We start from the raw sequence: 19,487 nt of genomic DNA on the forward strand, positions 1-19,487 counted from the left end.
AATTTTCTTTCTTTAGTGCTTCTGCTTCCTGGAGTTCCAGCGACTTTGCGAGACTGCGACAACCAACGAGCGGGCGACTCTGGACTTCGTCTGGCGGCGGCGAGCGACCGGCGAGGTTAGTGGTTCTCACTTCTTACTCTTCTAGTCTAGCAAACGCAGTGGTGTATATAGGTATGTGACGGCCTGTAGAGCAGCGGCGGCTGCGCTGCTCCCTCGGACTGTGGCGGCTGCTGCTGCTGCTGTAATGCTGTAGTTGTAATTAGTAGGAGATTAAAGATTTATATGTTACCTACTTACCTTGTTTATGAAGTGCTAATTTGCTAATAATTATTGTTTATGAAGTGCTAATTTGCTAATAATTACAAGTGTTGTTTTTAATATTTATTAAGTCTTTGATCTTATATTGTTATAATATTCAATAAAGTATTTTTTTTTTTAGTATTACTGACTTGACTCTGTTACAATGTAGTATATCATCCATGTGAGAGTTTTTCCGGGACACCGAGTGCCACTAGACCACAAGTTTTTGGTAATTCAATAAAGTGTTGGTTCTTAATGTTTTAATATTCAATGTTAGATACTTAGGATGACAATATGTCATCCATATAAGACATTGTTTATGTTGTTGTTATTGATGAATTTTTAAGACATTGTATTTTAACATTTTTAAAACAAGAAAAGGCTTGAAGATGTATGCCTTAAATAGGTTTAAAACTTACTTTGACTTGCCTAACAAAATGTCTACCTCAAACTTAGATCTAATTTTTTAAAATTCGGCTGGGTCAATTTCCATTTCTACTAAGGTTAATTGTTTTCTCTTTGAGGTTGAAGCCGAGATGGAAGAAGTTGAAATCATATCCACATGCTTGGTTGGGGCGACCGCGGGAACATCAAATGGTGTCTCAAGAGTTGAGTTAACACCATGGGATCTCAACTTCCTCCAAGTCGGCACCATCCAGAAAGGCCTCCTTTTCCACAAGCCCACCTCTCAACAACAAAAAGAATTGTTCAATTCCAATTTGATTCATCACTTGAAAGCCACTCTCTCTTCCACGCTGGATTTCTTTCCTCCGCTCGCCGGCCGCTTTGCCATGGTGATGAACGGCGAGGATAACACCTGTAGTTTTTATGTCGATTGCAATAATTCGGGTGTTGAGTTTGTCGAAGCCAGGGCGAGTGGCGTGACGGTTGCCACGATTCTTGATCAGTCCAATGTTGATAATAATGTTCCTCGGATACTCCGGTGTTTGTTCCCCCTCAATGGCATCCTCAACCGCGACGGGATCTGTAAGCCTCTGATGGGTGTGCAAATAACCGAGCTTCTCGACGGCTACTTTATCGGCTGCACATTGAATCACAGCCTCGGAGACGGCACATGTTTCTGGAATTTCTTCAATTCCTGGTCGGAATTATCGCGCGGTTTCCATCAACCGTCAAAAACTCCCATCTTCCAACGGTTCTTCCCCGACAACACGCCCTGCCCGCTTCATCTCCCTCTGATAAACGACAATGACAGATCACCCCTAGATGGTTTCACCCCGGCCGTTCCATTCCCAGAACGGGTCTTCCATTTAAGCAAAGAAAACGTCGCCAAGCTCAAAGCAAAAGCCAACTCTGAAATGGGAGCTACTAATATCTCTTCCCTGCAGGCCTACATGGCTCATCTGTGGCGGGCCGTCACTCGCGCTCGCCGTCTCGACAGCAATGAAGACGTTCATCTCTTCATCATTATCGGAGCGCGAGCGAGGGTGCCTCTACCGGAAGGCTATTGGGGGAACGCTGCTTATTTCAGGACAATAACGGCTAAAGCAGGGGAGGTTTTAGGGAAAGGGCTGGGCTGGGTAGCGTGGCAGATTAAGGAGGAAGTTGAAAAGCAGAGCCGCGAAGAAGTGATGAATGAGTATAAGCGGTGGGTGAAATCGCCGGCGGAACTTGTGGCGAAGAACATTCCGGCTAATGTTTTAGCCATCAGCAGCTCTCCGCGGTTCAACGTGTACGGCCCCGATTTCGGGTGGGGAAAAGCAGTGGCGGTGAGGAGTGGTATGGCGAATAAGCCGGAGGGGAAGGTGACGCTTTTTGCTGGGCGGGAAGAAGGGAGTGTAGACATGGAGCTGTGCATGCATCCCCGGACGCTACTTGGACTAGAAAACGATGAACAATTCTTGGAGCACGTCTCAATCCCAGGAATCTAGCTAATGAATACCTGCCTTTTTTATTTTCTCCCAGAAGAACATCCAAAGGATATGGTGGCCTTTTGACCATTTCCTTTCTTGGATCTCTTACATCTTTGAAAAAAAAAAGGATCAATTTTAGTTTCTCAATGTTTCTTACTAACAGTTTAGTCCTAACCTTTTATCGATGTTAGTTTCATGACCCGAAAGTGTCACTCGACTAGTCAACATAACTAATTCGCGTTAATAATAAAATATAAATGATCAATGACCTTTGAGTTAAGGGACACAAGAGACATGTAATGACTCTTTCAAATGTTAGTGACTCTTAGTGAGAGAGTATGGTTCCCCTTCCTAATTTGTAGTAGAAGGAAGAGTAATAGAATAGCCAATAATAAATGGGTAATAATTGAAATATTTACTATCACCGAGGCTTAATCTTATCATAAATATCTCCACCTAGGCACCGCACATACTACGCACAGAATAATTAAGATCAGAGTGAGTAGCACTAACTAATATGGTTGATGTGGTGATTCAGCACCTTGTCGCTTAAGCATGAGGTTGGGGGTTCGATCCACACCTATGTGAATGGAGCAACCATTGGCTAGTTCCCTACCACTTAGGACTCGTTTGGTTTGCAGAAAATATTTGAAGGGAAGTGGAAGTGGAATTCTGTGGAAAAAAAGTTACTGGGAAGATAAATTATGTTGTTTTGTTGAATTTAAAATGGTAAGAAATAATGTGTATAAAGACCTAAATGCCCTTATTATTATTATTAGTGTTTAACCCGTGCGATGCACGGAATAAATTATATTCTCATGAATATAAATAAAAAAATTAAAAATTATTATTATTAAGCTTGCCAAAATGCGAATGTGCTGACCCATCGCCATTTTAACCCATCAGCCCAAACCCATTACATTTAACCCTACCCATTGTTCACTACTGCAAAGTGGGCAAATTATGCTGTGGACCCAGGTCCACCTTGCAAGGTGGACCTGGGTCCAAAACTACGTCGTTTTTGTCCTTTTTAATTTTATTTAAGGTTAGTAAACATATTGCTGAATATAGAGTTGTCCAAAAATGTGTGAATGTAGAGGTTTCAAAGTGTGAATGTAGAGTATAGAAATCGTGAATGTAGTCTTCTCAAAAAAAAAAGAAATCGTGAATGTAGATTTATGATTATGTGAATGTAGAGTTGTCCAGAAATGTGTAAATGTGGAGGTTTCAAATTGTGAATATGGAGTATAGAAATCGTGAATGTAGAGTTATGCATGTGTGAATCTGTAATAGATTTAAGAAGTTCTAGCAACTTGTAGCCCTTTAATGTGTGAATGTGGAGTTCTCAAGTTGTGAATGTGGAGTATAGGACCTGTGAATATAGAGTTTTGAATGTGTGAATGTGGAGTTTACAAATTGTGAATGTAGAGTATAGTTACTAAACATACAATCCTGTAATGTGTGAATGTGGAGTTCTCAAGTTATGAATATGGAGTATAGGACCTGTGAATATAGAGTCTTGAATGTGTGAATGTGGAGTTCTCAAGTTATGAATATGGAGTATAGGACCTGTGAATATAGAGTCTTGAATGTGTGAATGTGGAGTTCTCAAGTTATGAATATGGAGTATAGGACCTGTGAATATAGAGTCTTGAATGTGTGAATGTGGAGTTCTCAAGTTATGAATATGGAGTATAGGACCTGTGAATATAGAGTCTTGAATGTGTGAATGTGGAGTTCTCAAGTTATGAATATGGAGTATAGGACCTGTGAATATAGAGTTTTGAATGTGTGAATGTGGCGTTTACAAATTGTGAATGTAGAATATAGTGTATGTGAATGTAGAGTATAGTGTATGGGAATGTAGAGTATAGTTACTAAACATACAATCCTGTAATGTGTGAATGTGTAGTTTACAAATTGTGAATGTAGAATATAGTGTATGTGAATGTAGAGTATAGTGTATGTGATCTGGGTCCACGGCATAACAACCCTGCAAAGTGCAAACCTGCAAAATAAAGGACAAACCAATCGAAGCAGCCAAGCTCAGATAAGAAGGCAAGGCTCAGGTTGGTTAATTTCTTTTTTTTTTTTCCTCTTTTTAATTTGTGAAATAAAGGCGGAGAGGACGAGAGGTAGAGACGGCATCGCAGGAAGTGGACTCGCGGTGGCGGCGGAAGCGCGACGGAGGAGAGGCGGAAGGCGGTGACTGGCGAGTGGCGAGGGTGGCAGGATTCTGAAGTCACCAGAGGAAGAAGAAGAAGAAATCAAAGGAGGAAGAACACAGCCAGGGAAGGGGTAAAATGGTCTTGTCAAATCAATTTTTCTTCCCAACTACTCCGGAAAACAAAATCCTAGCTTCTACCAAAGAACTTCTTTTCTTCAAAAATGAAGAACTCATTTTTTATTGGAAAATGAGTTCCAATGAACCAAACGCAGGAATTATGCATTTTCCATGATTTGAAGGAAGTGTTTTGCCTTGGAAAACAACTTCCTGCGAACCAAACATTGTTAGACATAAATAATCTAACTAAACAGAATAGTATACGAGAAACCTGATTCGTAGTGGCGGAAGCGGAAGCCATATTGATCTCCAGCCACAGTTGATGTAATGCCTCTTGAACGGTAGACCGTCAGCCATATTTGTCTCATACTTGACTCAGAACCCTAGATGGTGATACTTGACTCAGAACCCTAGATGGTGTACTGGTGTCTACTGAGCAGTATGAGTACCGAATTGTATGTGCTATATAATGCCTATCCTGTATCCCATCAATACAGATTTATATAGGCACAGTGTCTGGTTGAATACAACTACTAGTTGTTTAGTCCAACCAAACCACTTAATAAACCTAGTTAACTTGCACCACTTAATTAAGGCCCTAATATATAATATATATATTATTAGGGAAAATCTTACAAACATACCTTAGTGTACTGGCTGCTGTACCGCCTGTACGGTAGGGAACCAGCCATTAATTAGAAATGCCAATGAGTAGTTGATAGTTAGGGAACTAGCCATTAATTAGAAATGCCAATGAGTAGTTGATAGTTTGGTAAATACCTGTTTTTTCATTTTCTGCCAGAACAAGATCCAAAGGATATGGTGGCCTTTTGACCATTTCCTTTCTTCGATCTCTTTCATCTTTGAAAAAAAAAAGAGGATCAGTTTTAGCTATTCAATTGAAGATTGTGCTTTCAAAGCTAAATGTTAATTTCAATTGCAATTTACTTTACATTTCAAATGCTTCAATTGATTCTTCATCTTAGCTATTTAATTGTGACAATGTCTAACTAATTCATAGGAAATTAGGATTATGTTTACTTGTTAGGGTGCAGGAATTTTTTTATTACAATTAAGAAGTGAATTGAATTGATGTATTAACTTGATTCTTGTTAGAAGTGGACTTTGTATAGATTATTGTATGGTGATGGCCACATCTTCTCCCCACTTGCAATAAACATGACAGCATGTTTTTTTTTTTTTTTTTTTTTTTTTTTTTNTTTTTTTTTTTTTTTTTTTTTTTTTTTTTTAATTTTAACGAGAGCAACTCCAATTAAGTTGATTATGTGATTAGCTTTGTACCACAACATTACAAATTTACTCCAAAGTTTATTGGTTTCTTTGTTTGAGTCGGTTAACTATGGATACTCTAAATTGATTTATGACTTTACGTGACCTTTGTTAGTTAGAGTTACAAGACAAGTTTATCTAGAATACACGATTGGATACTAAATATGGGTAAGTGACTCAAAAAAGAAATAAATAAAAATGCACCCATTAAATTCAAAATTAGGGATGTCAATGGGTCGGGTGTGGGTCGGGGAGGGCTACATCCATCACCCGACCCACCTTTCATTTTTTCCACCCACCCCCACCCCCAACCCGCATCGGGTGGACTTTTTTAGAATCCATCCCCACCCCACCGGGTGCGGGTGCCCACTACGGGTACCCACCACTTATCAATTTATTATTTTTTTCAAAAAATAATACGGAGTATCAAAATTACTTAGACATAATTAAATAATAAAATTAATTAGTTATACTAAAACATAAAATAATAGAAATATTATAATATAATAACTAAATTGTTAATTTAAAAAATAAATTTAGTAGTTTATATAAAAATGCTAAAAAGTTACCCAAAATTATTGAAACTTTTATAATTGACTATATCACTACTACAAAATTGACCATATAAGTATAGCTTTACACTACTCCTATTAAAAGAGGTGTAGCGCATTCCCCAAAATATAAAAAAGACACCACTTTTCGGGAAAGTAAATTATTAAAATAATAAGTAACTTTCCGCGGCACCCACAACAAACGGGTGCCGCGAAAAGTTAATTATTATTTTAATAATTCACTTTCCGCGGCACCTGCTGATACGGGTGCCGCGGAAAGTTGATCCATCTTTTATCGCGGAGATTCTGCGGACTCAGCTCAAGGCCGCTGCACATGCACGAGCTCATTCGCGGGCGAAGAACGCAACCGCACTTGCTCGCATTGCAATCGCCGGCGGTCAAGCCTCCCATCCTCGTCTTCCTCTTGCTCTCTGCTCAGCTTGGAGTCGTACCCCATCCAGGACTATTATAAGCTCTGGAGAGTGTATACTGCCTCCGTCATCAAAGGCTTCACCATCGGCGCTGGCCTCAAAGGCGGCCTCTCTTTTCTCCGTTCTTGCTCGCCTCCACCGTAGGCGATCCTTGCCTTTCGCCAAGTAAATTATGTATACTTTTTTTTTTTTATTTGAAAACGTAAATTTTGTCTACTTAATATCTGATTTCAGCTTTATGTGTTTGTAGATTTGTTTAGTTATTAATTTGATGCTTTGTTTTTTTCTTTTTTAGGCTCAGTTTTTTTTTTTTTAATCTTAAATTTCTGTATATAAGCATGAATCTGTTGCCTTGTTCAAGTTATTAATTTTTCAGCAATTGTTCCTTTTTAATGTCTTGTTTTTATGAATGTTGAATAAGTGTAGAGATTGTAGAAGTCATTGTTTGATTACTTTGTTTCCTTATAGTTTAGCAATACTGTAAATTCTAAGCTTTCTTAGATTTTTTAATAGTGTGACACTAGTTTATTGGTAAAGTACTCACTACTGCAATTCTTAATACTGTATTATCTATTTTTATTTTTTTACACAGTGTGTGTTTCTTAGTTAATGCCTTATGCAGTATTGCTTCTGCTCTTATCTTTTCTGAGCAAATGCAGTTTTCTTTTTTGTTTCTTCTCAAGACTTGGGAGGCATGCTTTTGCATCGAAATGGCTCTGTTTCCCATAAATATCTTCAATTATTTCTTTTTTAGTTGTCTCTTTATGTTATGGCAGGGAATATAATTTTGCTGAATAGCTGCATATCACCATATTTAGAAGTCTTAGAGGAGCTTAAAGAACATGCTCCTCGTGAGGGAAAATTGAGAAAGGTTGTAACATATTTTGATGATTTCCTCTCTGCATGTACTCTGGTCTCATTATCATCCAATGGAAATTTTGTTTGTGAAAAGTCTTAATAGAAATTGATTAGAAAATCAATAGAAGCTCTGAGCAATCCTCTACTTTGTCCCCCTTGAAAACACAAAATTCTGATCCATCTTTTCATTTATTGCTCTGATGGTCTATTCCTCTGTTGCAATAATGTAGATCACACCTCCATGTTTTAAAATTGCACATGCACTTTCTTTTATTTAGAATTTTAGATACCTAAATACTCTAGAGTGCATCAAGGTTTTTCTCCTTTGGTGGATTACATTAACTAGCTAATCATGCTCATACCAAAGAAAATGTTTGGTAGCATGTGTGGCAAGTAAATCAGCTTGTTCACTAATCTTTTATATAGTTCACCATCAACGTCTTTTCCACATTCAATTTACAGATTAGCATTAGGCTTTTGTAGGTGTCTCATATTCTACACTGTCATCTATATATACACTATACAAATGGAAAGATTGCTTATAAAAATTATGACTGATTTGATTGTGACTGATACCCCTTCTTCTTCAATACTTCTCAAACAACTTTCTAGGAGTTGCTTCAATCCATTATCCATATAGAGACTTTTTAATCTGCATGCTAAGTTTCCTTCCTTTTCAAACCCTATTGGAAAATTGATACAGAGTAAGGTGCCTTTCATATCCAATTTTTATATATGTTGCTGGATATGGTTGTAAGGTGTCTTTCATGTCCATTTTTTTGTCCTTGGCCACGTGCAGAGTTTTCTTGAATGCTAAGTATCATCTAACAATTGTTCAGCTGCTGTGAGGAAGGAAATTTCAGATGAAACTGATTGTGAGACAGGCCGTACTAAAGCAATCTCAAGTGTTCCTATTTATCTCAGTATATATTCTCCTAATGGTATGATCTTTTGCTCTATTTTTGAGTTGGCACAATTCAATTGCCATCTAATGCTTTGCATTCAAGTTAACCAAATTTCTTTACTCTTGGCTTCATTTTTTTATGTATCGATTGCGGAGTTGGCTAATCTGCTTTTTAGTTCTACCTCTGTCTCTCTTTGAAATGAAATTGATCAAGTTTTAATTGTTATGGAGTATAATGTGATGTGATGAGCTTACTGTTTTGTTATTCTTACTTTTCTATTTTGGCAGTTGTGAACTTGACATTGATTGATCTTCCTGGACTTACTAAAGTTGCTGTCTGTGAGTTTAGAGTTTTCCTCCTATTTGCTTCAAATATTGGAGTGTGTTTTCAGTTTTATTTCTTTTTTCTAAATATTTGGCCTTTCTTTATTCATTGAACTATTATAGAGGGTCAACCAGAAAGCATTGTTCATGACATTGAAAACATGGTTCGCTCTTACATTGAGAAGGTATATTTATGTTGTTTAAATATTTTCCTGAAATTATTATTATTATTATTATTTGGTTTCTTCTTATTTGTTTGGAAACACAAACACTACTACATGTTAGTAGGATATTCAATTTCTTTTCCTCTCTGACATTGCAGCCTAATTCTATTTTCTTGCAATTTCTCCTGCCAACCAAGATTATGTAATATATATATATAGCGGAAAGGCATTTATAGGTGTAGTGTATGTGTTATTTTGTACTAGTGCGTTGACAATATATATCTACTGCTAATCACCTAGTCTTGTAATTTCGTGTTATTACCGATATTGTTAACTTTACAGGTGAATTTGATTTTTGTATGTAGGTTCCAATAATGGTTGTTATGAAGGCCATGGGAATGGAGAGTGATCAAGAGGTTGTGCAGATGGTTGGAAGAGATGCTCGGATCGGTATAGTGCTCTGTTTTTGCCTTCCATTGGGATAACACAAATCACAAATAAATGCTCCGGATGAAGCTAATGATTCGTGAGCACAATAAACCCATAATTTACTCTTTATGTTAAGATAGTGTTTTCAAAATTCTTGCTTTTGTGTTAGATGTGTCATCTGTGGATTGACTTTGCTTTTGTCAAGGAACAGAAAATGTGAGAATCAATAATTTATATAGCTATATGTATTTTTTTTTTGTATTGTAGTGTATTTTGATATAGTTTGGGTATTTTAGTTTTCTTCGTATATTAGAGAGTATATATATATAATTTGTTTTTTAAAAACGTATGACTTTCCGCTACACCTGCTCGAGCGGGTGTAGCGGAAAGTTAAGGACTTTTAGTGTCACCTCCATACGCTACACCTGTACAGGTGTAGCGAAAACACTTTTACAGGTGTAGCGTATGTGCTTTTTTGTACTAGTGTATACTAGTACTACTTATTTTACTATTATATATATATATATATATATACACACACACACACACACACATGGTGGGCGGGTGGGGTGCTAGGCGGGTTTTGAACATAAAACCCGAATCCAACCCGACCCACCGCTGGTTTACATTTTTAAGATCTACCCCCGACCCACCACCCACTATCACCAAAAAAAATCCGATCCATGCGGGATGAATTCGGGTGATTATCCGCGGGGCGGTTTGAAATTGCCATCCCTATTCAAAATAGCGTACACATTACCTTCAACACTCGTACACCTGCAGTTATGAGACCTGCATTATTGAGGCGGATTAAAAACACGTGCAATAATTCACCGTTGTGCAGGTTAAATAGATAGTGAGGGTGGTGGGTTCATTGTGACTCAAAAAGAAATAAATAAAGATGCACCCATTAAATTCACAATAGCATACAGTACCTCAACACTCGCACGTTGTTATGCCATGGACCTGGCCATGTCGATGGTCACAATTTTATAACTATGTTTACAATTTTAAATTTCAATATACAAAATTACATTACTCAATATTAATAAATTTTGAACTCTATACTCATAATTTAATAGCTCTATATTTAACAATATAACACAATTTTTGAATCTATATAACAAAATTGTAAATATTGAGTAATGTAATTTTATATATTGAGATATAAAATTATGAATATAGAGTTCTAAAAATGTGAAAGTGGACTTGGGTCCATATTACAAGGTGACCCAAGTCCATAGCATAATTTGCGAGACCTGCATTATTGAGGTAATTTATATCGTGGATCAGGATGCACAATGCAGTGTGCATCTCGTACCAAAAATGTTAGGAGATCAGTTCTGTATATTCTAGGTAATCGTTCGGTGTATTTTAGACAATCATTCTGTGTATTCTAGGCAACCGTTCTGTGTATTCATGTTAGTAACACATGTTGTGATGTGTTTGTGTATTTTGTGTCAATATTTTGTGTATTCATGTTATTAACACAAGTTCTGATGTGTTTGTGCATTCGAATGCTAGAAGGATTAGTTCTGTGTATTTTGTGTCAATATTCTGTGTATTTTAGACAAATGTTCTGTGTATTATAGATAAGGATTATTCCCTGAAGTCATTCGCCCTTTGAGTGGTATTACATAGAGTTGTAGCCCTTTGAGTCTTCTTTCCAATGGCACAAGATCAGAATCACTCAATTTGGATATTTCTAGACCGAGATATTGTCTAAATACCGAAAAGTGACTGATCTATGTAAGACTTTCAGATTTTTTGGCACTTGTTCCACTTTTTCCTTGGTTTAATTCGTCAATATGATCAAAACCTTTGAAAATACCACTTTTAGGCTCCCTTGGAAGTGTTGCATCCATCCCAATAGTTTCTCCTTGGCTCCCATTGACTCCAAATGCATCCAAAATGTTCATTTTGACTCTAGTTCCCTCCAAAATGCATGAAAATATTCATCTTTGCTTCCAAATCCAAACTCCTTGCAAAATAATACAATTTAGTCATAATCTCATTGAATTTGGAATAATCAATAAGCAAAATGGCTTAGTGAAAGGGTGAAAAATATAAACAAATAAGCACTTATTAGCGGCGGATCGAGATCTTTACCAATTGTTCAGCCTTGTACTTTAGGTTTTAGAAAAAGGATCTTCCATAGGGTTCTTGGAGCAACTTGACACATTGATCTAAGGATCCTAGGGGGATTCCAACTTACAATTATGAAGATTTGCTTGAATATTGAAGATTGTGCTTTCAAAGCTAAGTGTTCATTTCAATTGCAATTTACTTCTCATATTCAAATGCTTCAATTGATACTTCATCTTAGCTATTCAATTGTGACAATGTCTAGCTAATTCTTAGGAAATTAGGATTAGGTTTACTTGCTAGGATGCTAGAATTTTTATTTTTTTTTTGCAATTAGGAAGTGAATTGATGTATTGATTTGATTCTTGTTGAAAGTAGACATTGTATAGATTATTGTAGGGTGATGGCCGCATCTTTCTCCCCACTTGCAATTTCCACCTTGCAATAAACATGACAACATTTTTTTTTATAACAATAACTCTAATCAAGTTGACCATGTGTTTGACTTAGTAACCACAGGATTACAAGTTTACTTCATATAATCTATTGGTCTTCTTTGCTTGAGTCCGTCAGCTATGGATATTCTAGATTGATTTACGTGACCGTTTGTTGGGTAGGTAAATTTATCGAGCATACACAATTGGATAGTAATTAAGAAATGGCAAAAACTTGTGTGAGACCGTCTCAACATGAGACGGGTCGGGTCGGGTCAAGATGCAAATGTAACACTTATATGCACAAATGTCATACTTATATGCTCAAATGTAATACTAATCAGGAATAAAATTTTTGTTACTTATTAGGGTAAATGCAATACTTTTAAGGGAAAATACAACACTTTTACATTTCGATTTAAAAGTATTACATTTTTCCTCAAAAGTATTATATTTACCCTTATAAGTGAGAGGCACTTGTCAACATTACTTATTATGAAAAATGTATTACTTTTTCTCTTATAAGTAACAAAAATTGTATTTTTAATTAGTGTTATATTTGAGCATATAAGTGTGAGATTTGCACATATAAGTATGACATTTGCATGGTACTTTGACCCGACCCGATCCGTCTCACGAATAAGGATCCGTGAGGCGGTCTCACACAAGTGTGACTCTTAAGAAATAAGCCATTAAATTCAAAATAGCACACACATTAATTAGTCTCAACACTGTTACACCTACAATTAAGAGACCTGGTGCATTATTGAGGCGCATGCAATAACTCACCGTCACCCTTGTGCAGGTTAAATGGATTCTCTTAGCTTGGTTGGGACGTAGGAGTTAGTTGAATCGGAAATGGGAGAAGTTGAAGTGATATCCAGATGCTTTGTTGGAGCTGCAAATGGTGGGTCAAGAAGAGTTGAGTTAACACCATGGGATCTGCAGTTCCTTCAATTTGGCCCCATCCAGAAAGGCCTCCTCTTCTACAAGCCGCCCACCCTTCAATTCTTGAATTTGATTCATCACTTGAAAACCACTCTCTCTTCCACCCTAGATTTCTTTCCTCCGCTTGCGGGCCGCGTTGGCATGGTGATGAGCGGCGAGGATAATAGCTGCAGTTTTTATGTGGATTGCAATAACGGCGGTGCCGAGTTTGTAGAAGCCAAGGCTAGTGGCGTGACGGTGGGCGCAATTCTTGATCAGTCCAACATTAATGTGCCGCAGATACTCCGCTCTTTCTTCACCCTCAATGGCGTTCTTATTAGGACTCTACATAATAGAGTCATACTATAAGTCTCAGTCCTAGTTTACTTATGATTCTCAGTCCTAGTTTACTTATGATTCTCTTGTATATATACTCTTGTATTCCTACAGTTATATTCAGTGAACTCTAATACAAACATAATTGAAACAGTCAAGTGTGCAGATGGAGTGTTGCTTTCTCAACGCAGGTATATGACGGACATACTTAAACGAGCTGGTATGACAGACTGCAAACCTGTGGATGTTGTGCACCAGGAACAAGAAGTTCCTTCGCAGGTTCCAGTTGATCTTCCGAGAAGGTCTGATAGGGAACGGAGACCATCTACTCGTTATTCTCCCAGTCAGTATGTGCTTTTGACTGACGGGGGAGAACCTGAGTCTTATGAAGAAGCTATGGAGAGTGAGCAAAAGGGCAATGGCTTGAGGCTATGCAGGATGAGATGAACTCCTTATATGCAAATGATACCTTTGAGTTGGTGAGGGCACCAAAGAACAGGAAAGCTTTGAAAAACAGGTGGTCTACAGAGTGAAACATGAAGAGGGCACTTCAGTTCCACGGTTCAAAGCTAGATTGGTGGTGAAGGGTTTCAGCCAGAAGAAAGGTATTGATTTTGATGAGATTTTCTCTCCTGTTGTGAAATTCTCTTCCATCAGAGTTGTGTTGGGACTAGCAGCTCGTTTGGATATAGAAATTGAGCAGATGGATGTGAAGACAGCTTTCTCTCCATGGTGATTTGGATGAGGAGATATATATGGAGCAGCCTGAGGGTTTCAAGGTCAAAGGAAAAGAGATTATGTTTGCAGATTGAAAAGAGTTTGTATGGTTTGAAGCAAGCTCCGAGGCAGTGGTACAAAAAGTTTACTTCTGTTATGAGTAAGCATGGGTACAAGAAGACTTCTTCAGACCACTGTGTTTTTGTGAACAGGTATTCTGATGATGACTTTGTTATACTGCTGCTTTATGTTGATGATATGTTGATTGTTGGTCGCAATACCTCAAGAATTCAAGAGTTGAAACAAGAGTTGAGTAAGTCCTTTTCTATGAAGGACATGGGGCCAGCAAAGCAAATTCTTGGGATGAAGATCATCCGTGACAGGCAGAACAAGAAGTTGTGGTTATCTCAAGAGAAATACATTGAGAAAGTTTTGAGAGATTTATATGAATGGGGCTAAACCAGTCAGTACACCTCTTGATATGCATTTCAAGTTGTGCAAGAAGCAATGTGCTTCTAGTGAGAAAGACAAGGAAGAAATGCAAAGAGTTCCTTATTCTTCAGCTGTTGGTAGTTTGATGTATGCCATGGTATGTACGAGACCAGATATTGCTCATGCAGTGGGTGTTGTTAGCAGATTTCTCTCAAATCCAGGGAGAGAGAACATTGGGATGCTGTTAAGTGGATTCTAAGATATCTTCGGGGTACTTCAAGTTTGAGTTTGTGTTTTGGTATAGGAAACCTATTCTTACCGGGTACACTGATTCAGATATGGCCGGAGACATTGACACCAGGAAATCTACTTCAGGTTATTTGATTACCTATGCAGGGGGAGCAGTTTCATGGCAATCAAGGTTGCAAAAGTGTGTTGCTTTGTCTACCACTGAAGCTGAGTTCATAGCATCTGTTGAGGCCAGTAAAGAAATGCTATGGATGAAGAAGTTTCTCCAGGAGCTCGGGTTTGTTCAAGACAGGTATGTGCTCTATTGTGATAGTCAGAGTGCAGTTCATCTTGCAAAGAATTCTACGTTTCATTACAGGTCAAAACATATTGACACGAGATATCATTGGATTAGAGATATCTTGGAATGCAAGATGCTTGAACTTGAAAAGATTCATACTGATGATAATGGGTCAGACATGATGACTAAAGCTTTGCCAAGAGGGAAGTTTGAGGTTTGTTGCTCTATCGCTGGGATGGCGATGTCTTCCACATAGTCGGTAGGGGAGATTTGTTGGGTCCCTCCTATGTGCAATAGAAAAAATAAAATAACAAAAAACACAGAGGGAATGTAAAAGGAGGATGTGACTTTGGCAGCTTGTGGGTGGCATGGGGAGTGCAATTTCCAAATTATTCCATTTTTTTTGTTGTTGTTTATCAGTGGCAGCAGCAGAGGAGGGGAATTATTTTTTCCCATTTTCACTCTCTTTTTCGGCCAGAGAGAACACACAATGAGGCAGTAAACAGAGCAAGAAAACCATTTTCTTCTCATTCCATTCGGCAGTCTGCAGCAGAGGGAAGAAACCATTTTCTCTTCTTCATCTTGGTGCCATTTTGTCATGGAGTTTGCCTAAGCTTCTTGGGTTCATCTTAATCAATTCTTTGAGGTCAGCTTGTATTTATTCCAGGCATCTCTTTGGATAATCTCGTAATATTTGTATTCATTTTTATCCTAGTTTTGGAGATTGAATATTTTGAGTACGAGATATTATTCCTTTTAGCCTGTGAATATTATAAGAATGTTTTGGCCTAGGAGTTGTTGTATTTGATGATTTGTGAATGTATGGCTCGTGTGGTAGCCTGAAACTTTGTACCCGAGATTTGTGATAGTGGAAATTGTTGTTGTTGGTGGCCCGTGGTTTTTCCCCGTAGGTTTTGGGGTTTTCCACGTAAATCTTGTGTTCCTTGTGTTCATATTTATTTTTGGGCTATTGTGTATTATCTCCTATTTGTGTACCGTGTCGGGTCTGTGATTTTGATTGTCACAGCAAGTGGGATTTTTCCCAACAGATTCAATGTACAGGCGATGAAGTAGCCATCCAGAAGCTCAGTTATTTGCACCCCCAACAGAGGCTTGCACATTCCGTCGCGGTTGAGAACGATGAGAACAATTATGTTTGTTTTAGAGTTCACTGAATATAACTGTAGGAATACAAGAGTATATATACAAGAGAATCATAAGTAAACTAGGACTGAGAATCATAAGTAAACTAGGACTGAGACTATAGTATGACTCTATTATGTAGAGTCCTAATACTCCCCCTCAAGCGGATGGTACGGAAGTAAGCCTGTAGCTTGTCACGTAAAAAGCAGAACCGGGGACCTGCGAGTGACTTGGTGAAAATATCAGCTAGCTGATCCTTAGTAGAAATAAAGTGCACCTGAATGTCTCCTGCAGCCACTCTGTCTCTCACAAAGTGATAATCAATTTCGACATGCTTTGTGCGAGCATGAAAAATAGGATTAGCACACATATAAGTAGCTCCAAGATTGTCACACCAAAGTTTGGGCACTGGAAGAGGTGAAATTCCTATTTCTCGCAGCAAAGAGAGGATCCACAAAACTTCAGCACATACATCTGCAAGAGCCTTGTACTCTGCTTCAGTAGAAGATCGAGCAACAGTCCTTTGTTTCTTGCATACCCAGGACACTAGATTGGTTCCAAGAAACACAGCATGCCCACTAGTAGACTTTCTATCCGTAGGACAACCAGCCCAGTCAGAATCCGAGAATGCATGAAGCTCACCTGAACTTGACTTTCTCAATCGCAGACCCAAAGACATAGTACCTTTAACATACCTTAACACACGTTTCAGTTGTTCCCAGTGTGCAGTGGTTGGAGCATGCATGTGCTGACAAAGCAGATTAACTGCAAAGGATAAATCTGGTCTCGTGATAGTTAGGTACTGTAGTGCACCTGCAATGCTTCGGTATTGCGTGAGATCATCATATGGATCTGTACAGGTAGATATTGTCTTTGAAGTCGTAGTAGGTGTAGACACAGGTTTGCAGTCTGTCATACCAGCTCGTTTAAGTATGTCCGTCATATACCTGCGTTGAGAAAGCAACACTCCATCTGCACACTTGACTGTTTCAATTATGTTTGTNTTTCGTTATTTTATTATTCTCGTGGATCGGCTACTGTTTACCTGCTTGTTTATGTGGATGATATTCTTGTTATGAGCAATGAGCATGGTGCATTGGAGGCTTTGCTCTCCAAGCTCTCTAGTACTTTCAAGATTAGAGATCTTGGTGAGCCTGGGTTTTTCCTTGGGATTGAAACAGTCAAGTGTGCAGATGGAGTGTTGCTTTCTCAGCGCAGGTATATGACGGACATACTTAAACGAGCTGGTATGACAGACTGCAAACCTGTGTCTACACCTACTACGACTTCAAAGACAATATCTACCTGTACAGATCCATATGATGATCTCACGCAATACCGAAGCATTGCAGGTGCACTACAGTACCTAACTATCACGAGACCAGATTTATCCTTTGCAGTTAATCTGCTTTGTCAGCACATGCATGCTCCAACCACTGCACACTGGGAACAACTGAAACGTGTGTTAAGGTATGTTAAAGGTACTATGTCTTTGGGTCTGCGATTGAGAAAGTCAAGTTCAGGTGAGCTTCATGCATTCTCGGATTCTGACTGGGCTGGTTGTCCTACGGATAGAAAGTCTACTAGTGGGCATGCTGTGTTTCTTGGAACCAATCTAGTGTCCTGGGTATGCAAGAAACAAAGGACTGTTGCTCGATCTTCTACTGAAGCAGAGTACAAGGCTCTTGCAGATGTATGTGCTGAAGTTTTGTGGATCCTCTCTTTGCTGCGAGAAATAGGAATTTCACCTCTTCCAGTGCCCAAACTTTGGTGTGACAATCTTGGAGCTACTTATATGTGTGCTAATCCTATTTTTCATGCTCGCACAAAGCATGTCGAAATTGATTATCACTTTGTGAGAGACAGAGTGGCTGCAGGAGACATTCAGGTGCACTTTATTTCTACTAAGGATCAGCTAGCTGATATTTTCACCAAGTCACTCGCAGGTCCCCGGTTCTGCTTTTTACGTGACAAGCTACAGGCTACTTCCGTACCATCCGCTTGAGGGGGAGTATTAGGACTCTACATAATAGAGTCATACTATAAGTCTCAGTCCTAGTTTACTTATGATTCTCAGTCCTAGTTTACTTATGATTCTCTTGTATATATACTCTTGTATTCCTACAGTTATATTCAGTGAACTCTAAAACAAACATAATTGTTCTCATCGTTCTCAACCGCGACGGAATGTGCAAGCCTCTGTTGGGGGTGCAAATAACTGAGCTTCTGGATGGCTACTTCATCGCCTGTACATTGAATCTGTTGGGAAAAATCCCACTTGCTGTGACAATCAAAATCACAGACCCGACACGGTACACAAATAGGAGATAATACACAATAGCCCAAAAATAAATATGAACACAAGGAACACAAGATTTACGTGGAAAACCCCAAAACCACGGGGAAAAACCACGGGCCACCAACAACAACAATTTCCACTATATCACAAATCTCGGGTACAAAGTTTTAGGCTACCACACGAGCCATACATCCACAAATCATCAAATACAACAACTCCTAGGCCAAAACATTCTTATAATATTCACAGGCTAAAAGGAATAATATCTCGTACTCAAAATATTCAACTACCACGAACAAGGTAAAATGAATACAAATATTACGAGATTATCCAAAGAGATGCCTGGAATAAATACAAGCTGACCTCAAATATTTGATGAAGATAGTACCCAAGAACTAGGCAAACCCACGACAGAATAGCACGGCAAAACTGCACCAAAGATGAAGGAGAAAATAGTTTGTTCCTTCTACTGATGAACCGCCGAACGCCAAAAGAATAGGAAGAAGAAAAATGAGTTTTTCTTCCTCTGCTGAACTGCCGAACTCACTGCCTCTCTGTTTTTTTTTTTTTTTTTTTTTTGTTGGCCGAAAAAGAGAGAAGAATGGGAATGAAAAATAATTCACTCCACTTGCTGCCTCTCTACTGCGGAACACAACAAAAAAATGGGAATAATGCATGCTTGCTTGCTTTTCCACTTGCTGACAAAGTAAACACTACCAAATGCTTCCCACTACATTTTATTTGTTGTTTTCTTTGTTTGTCTTTATGCTGCCAGCTCAATTCTCACATAGGAGGGACCCCAACAAATCTCCCCCTACCGACTATGTGAAAGTAATCACCAACTCGGCGATAGAGCAACGAACCTCAAGCCATTGTCCCTTTTGCTCACTCTCCACAACTTCTTCATAAGACTCATGTTTTCTCCCCCTTCAGTCAAAAGCACATACTGACTAGAAGAATAACGAGTAGATGGTATCCGCTCCCTAACAGACCTTCTCGGAAGATCAACTGGAACCTGCGAAGGAACCTCCTGTTCCTGGTGCACAACATCATCAACATGACCATCTACATTAGCTGCATCATCCTGATATTCTGGTACAAGATCACCATTCTGAACATTTTCCTGAACCTCATCAACATCATGTGTACCTCTGTGGTAAACTGGCTCAATGTCAA

The 19,487-nt window shown here is 38.5% G+C and overlaps 1 protein-coding gene and 1 long non-coding RNA gene across 4 annotated transcripts; both read left to right on the forward strand.

Moving 5' to 3' along the window:
* LOC116005846 (uncharacterized acetyltransferase At3g50280-like) lies at positions 1–2,373 on the forward strand. 3 transcript variants are annotated; one of them, XM_031246086.1, is made up of 3 exons: positions 1–115; positions 470–529; positions 825–2,373. In XM_031246086.1, the coding sequence occupies exon 3, from the start codon at positions 837–839 to the stop codon at positions 2,190–2,192; it is 1,356 nt and encodes a 451-aa protein (XP_031101946.1). In that variant the 5' UTR covers positions 1–115; positions 470–529; positions 825–836; the 3' UTR covers positions 2,193–2,373. The 3 variants fall into 3 exon arrangements, with proteins under 3 accessions (XP_031101946.1, XP_031101948.1, XP_031101953.1); XM_031246088.1 differs by having other exon boundaries at positions 7–115; positions 832–2,373; XM_031246093.1 differs by lacking the exon at positions 470–529 and having other exon boundaries at positions 36–115.
* Positions 2,374–8,421: 6,048 nt separating this feature from the next.
* Positions 8,422–9,001, forward strand: LOC116009817. Its single transcript, XR_004096854.1, has 3 exons — positions 8,422–8,529; positions 8,781–8,831; positions 8,940–9,001. It is a non-coding gene; the product is annotated as an uncharacterized LOC116009817 (long non-coding RNA).
* Positions 9,002–19,487: the final 10,486 nt, after the last annotated feature.

The sequence above is a fragment of the Ipomoea triloba genome, chromosome 2 (assembly GCF_003576645.1).
Source record: "Ipomoea triloba cultivar NCNSP0323 chromosome 2, ASM357664v1".
Taxonomy (NCBI): Eukaryota; Viridiplantae; Streptophyta; class Magnoliopsida; order Solanales; family Convolvulaceae; genus Ipomoea; species Ipomoea triloba.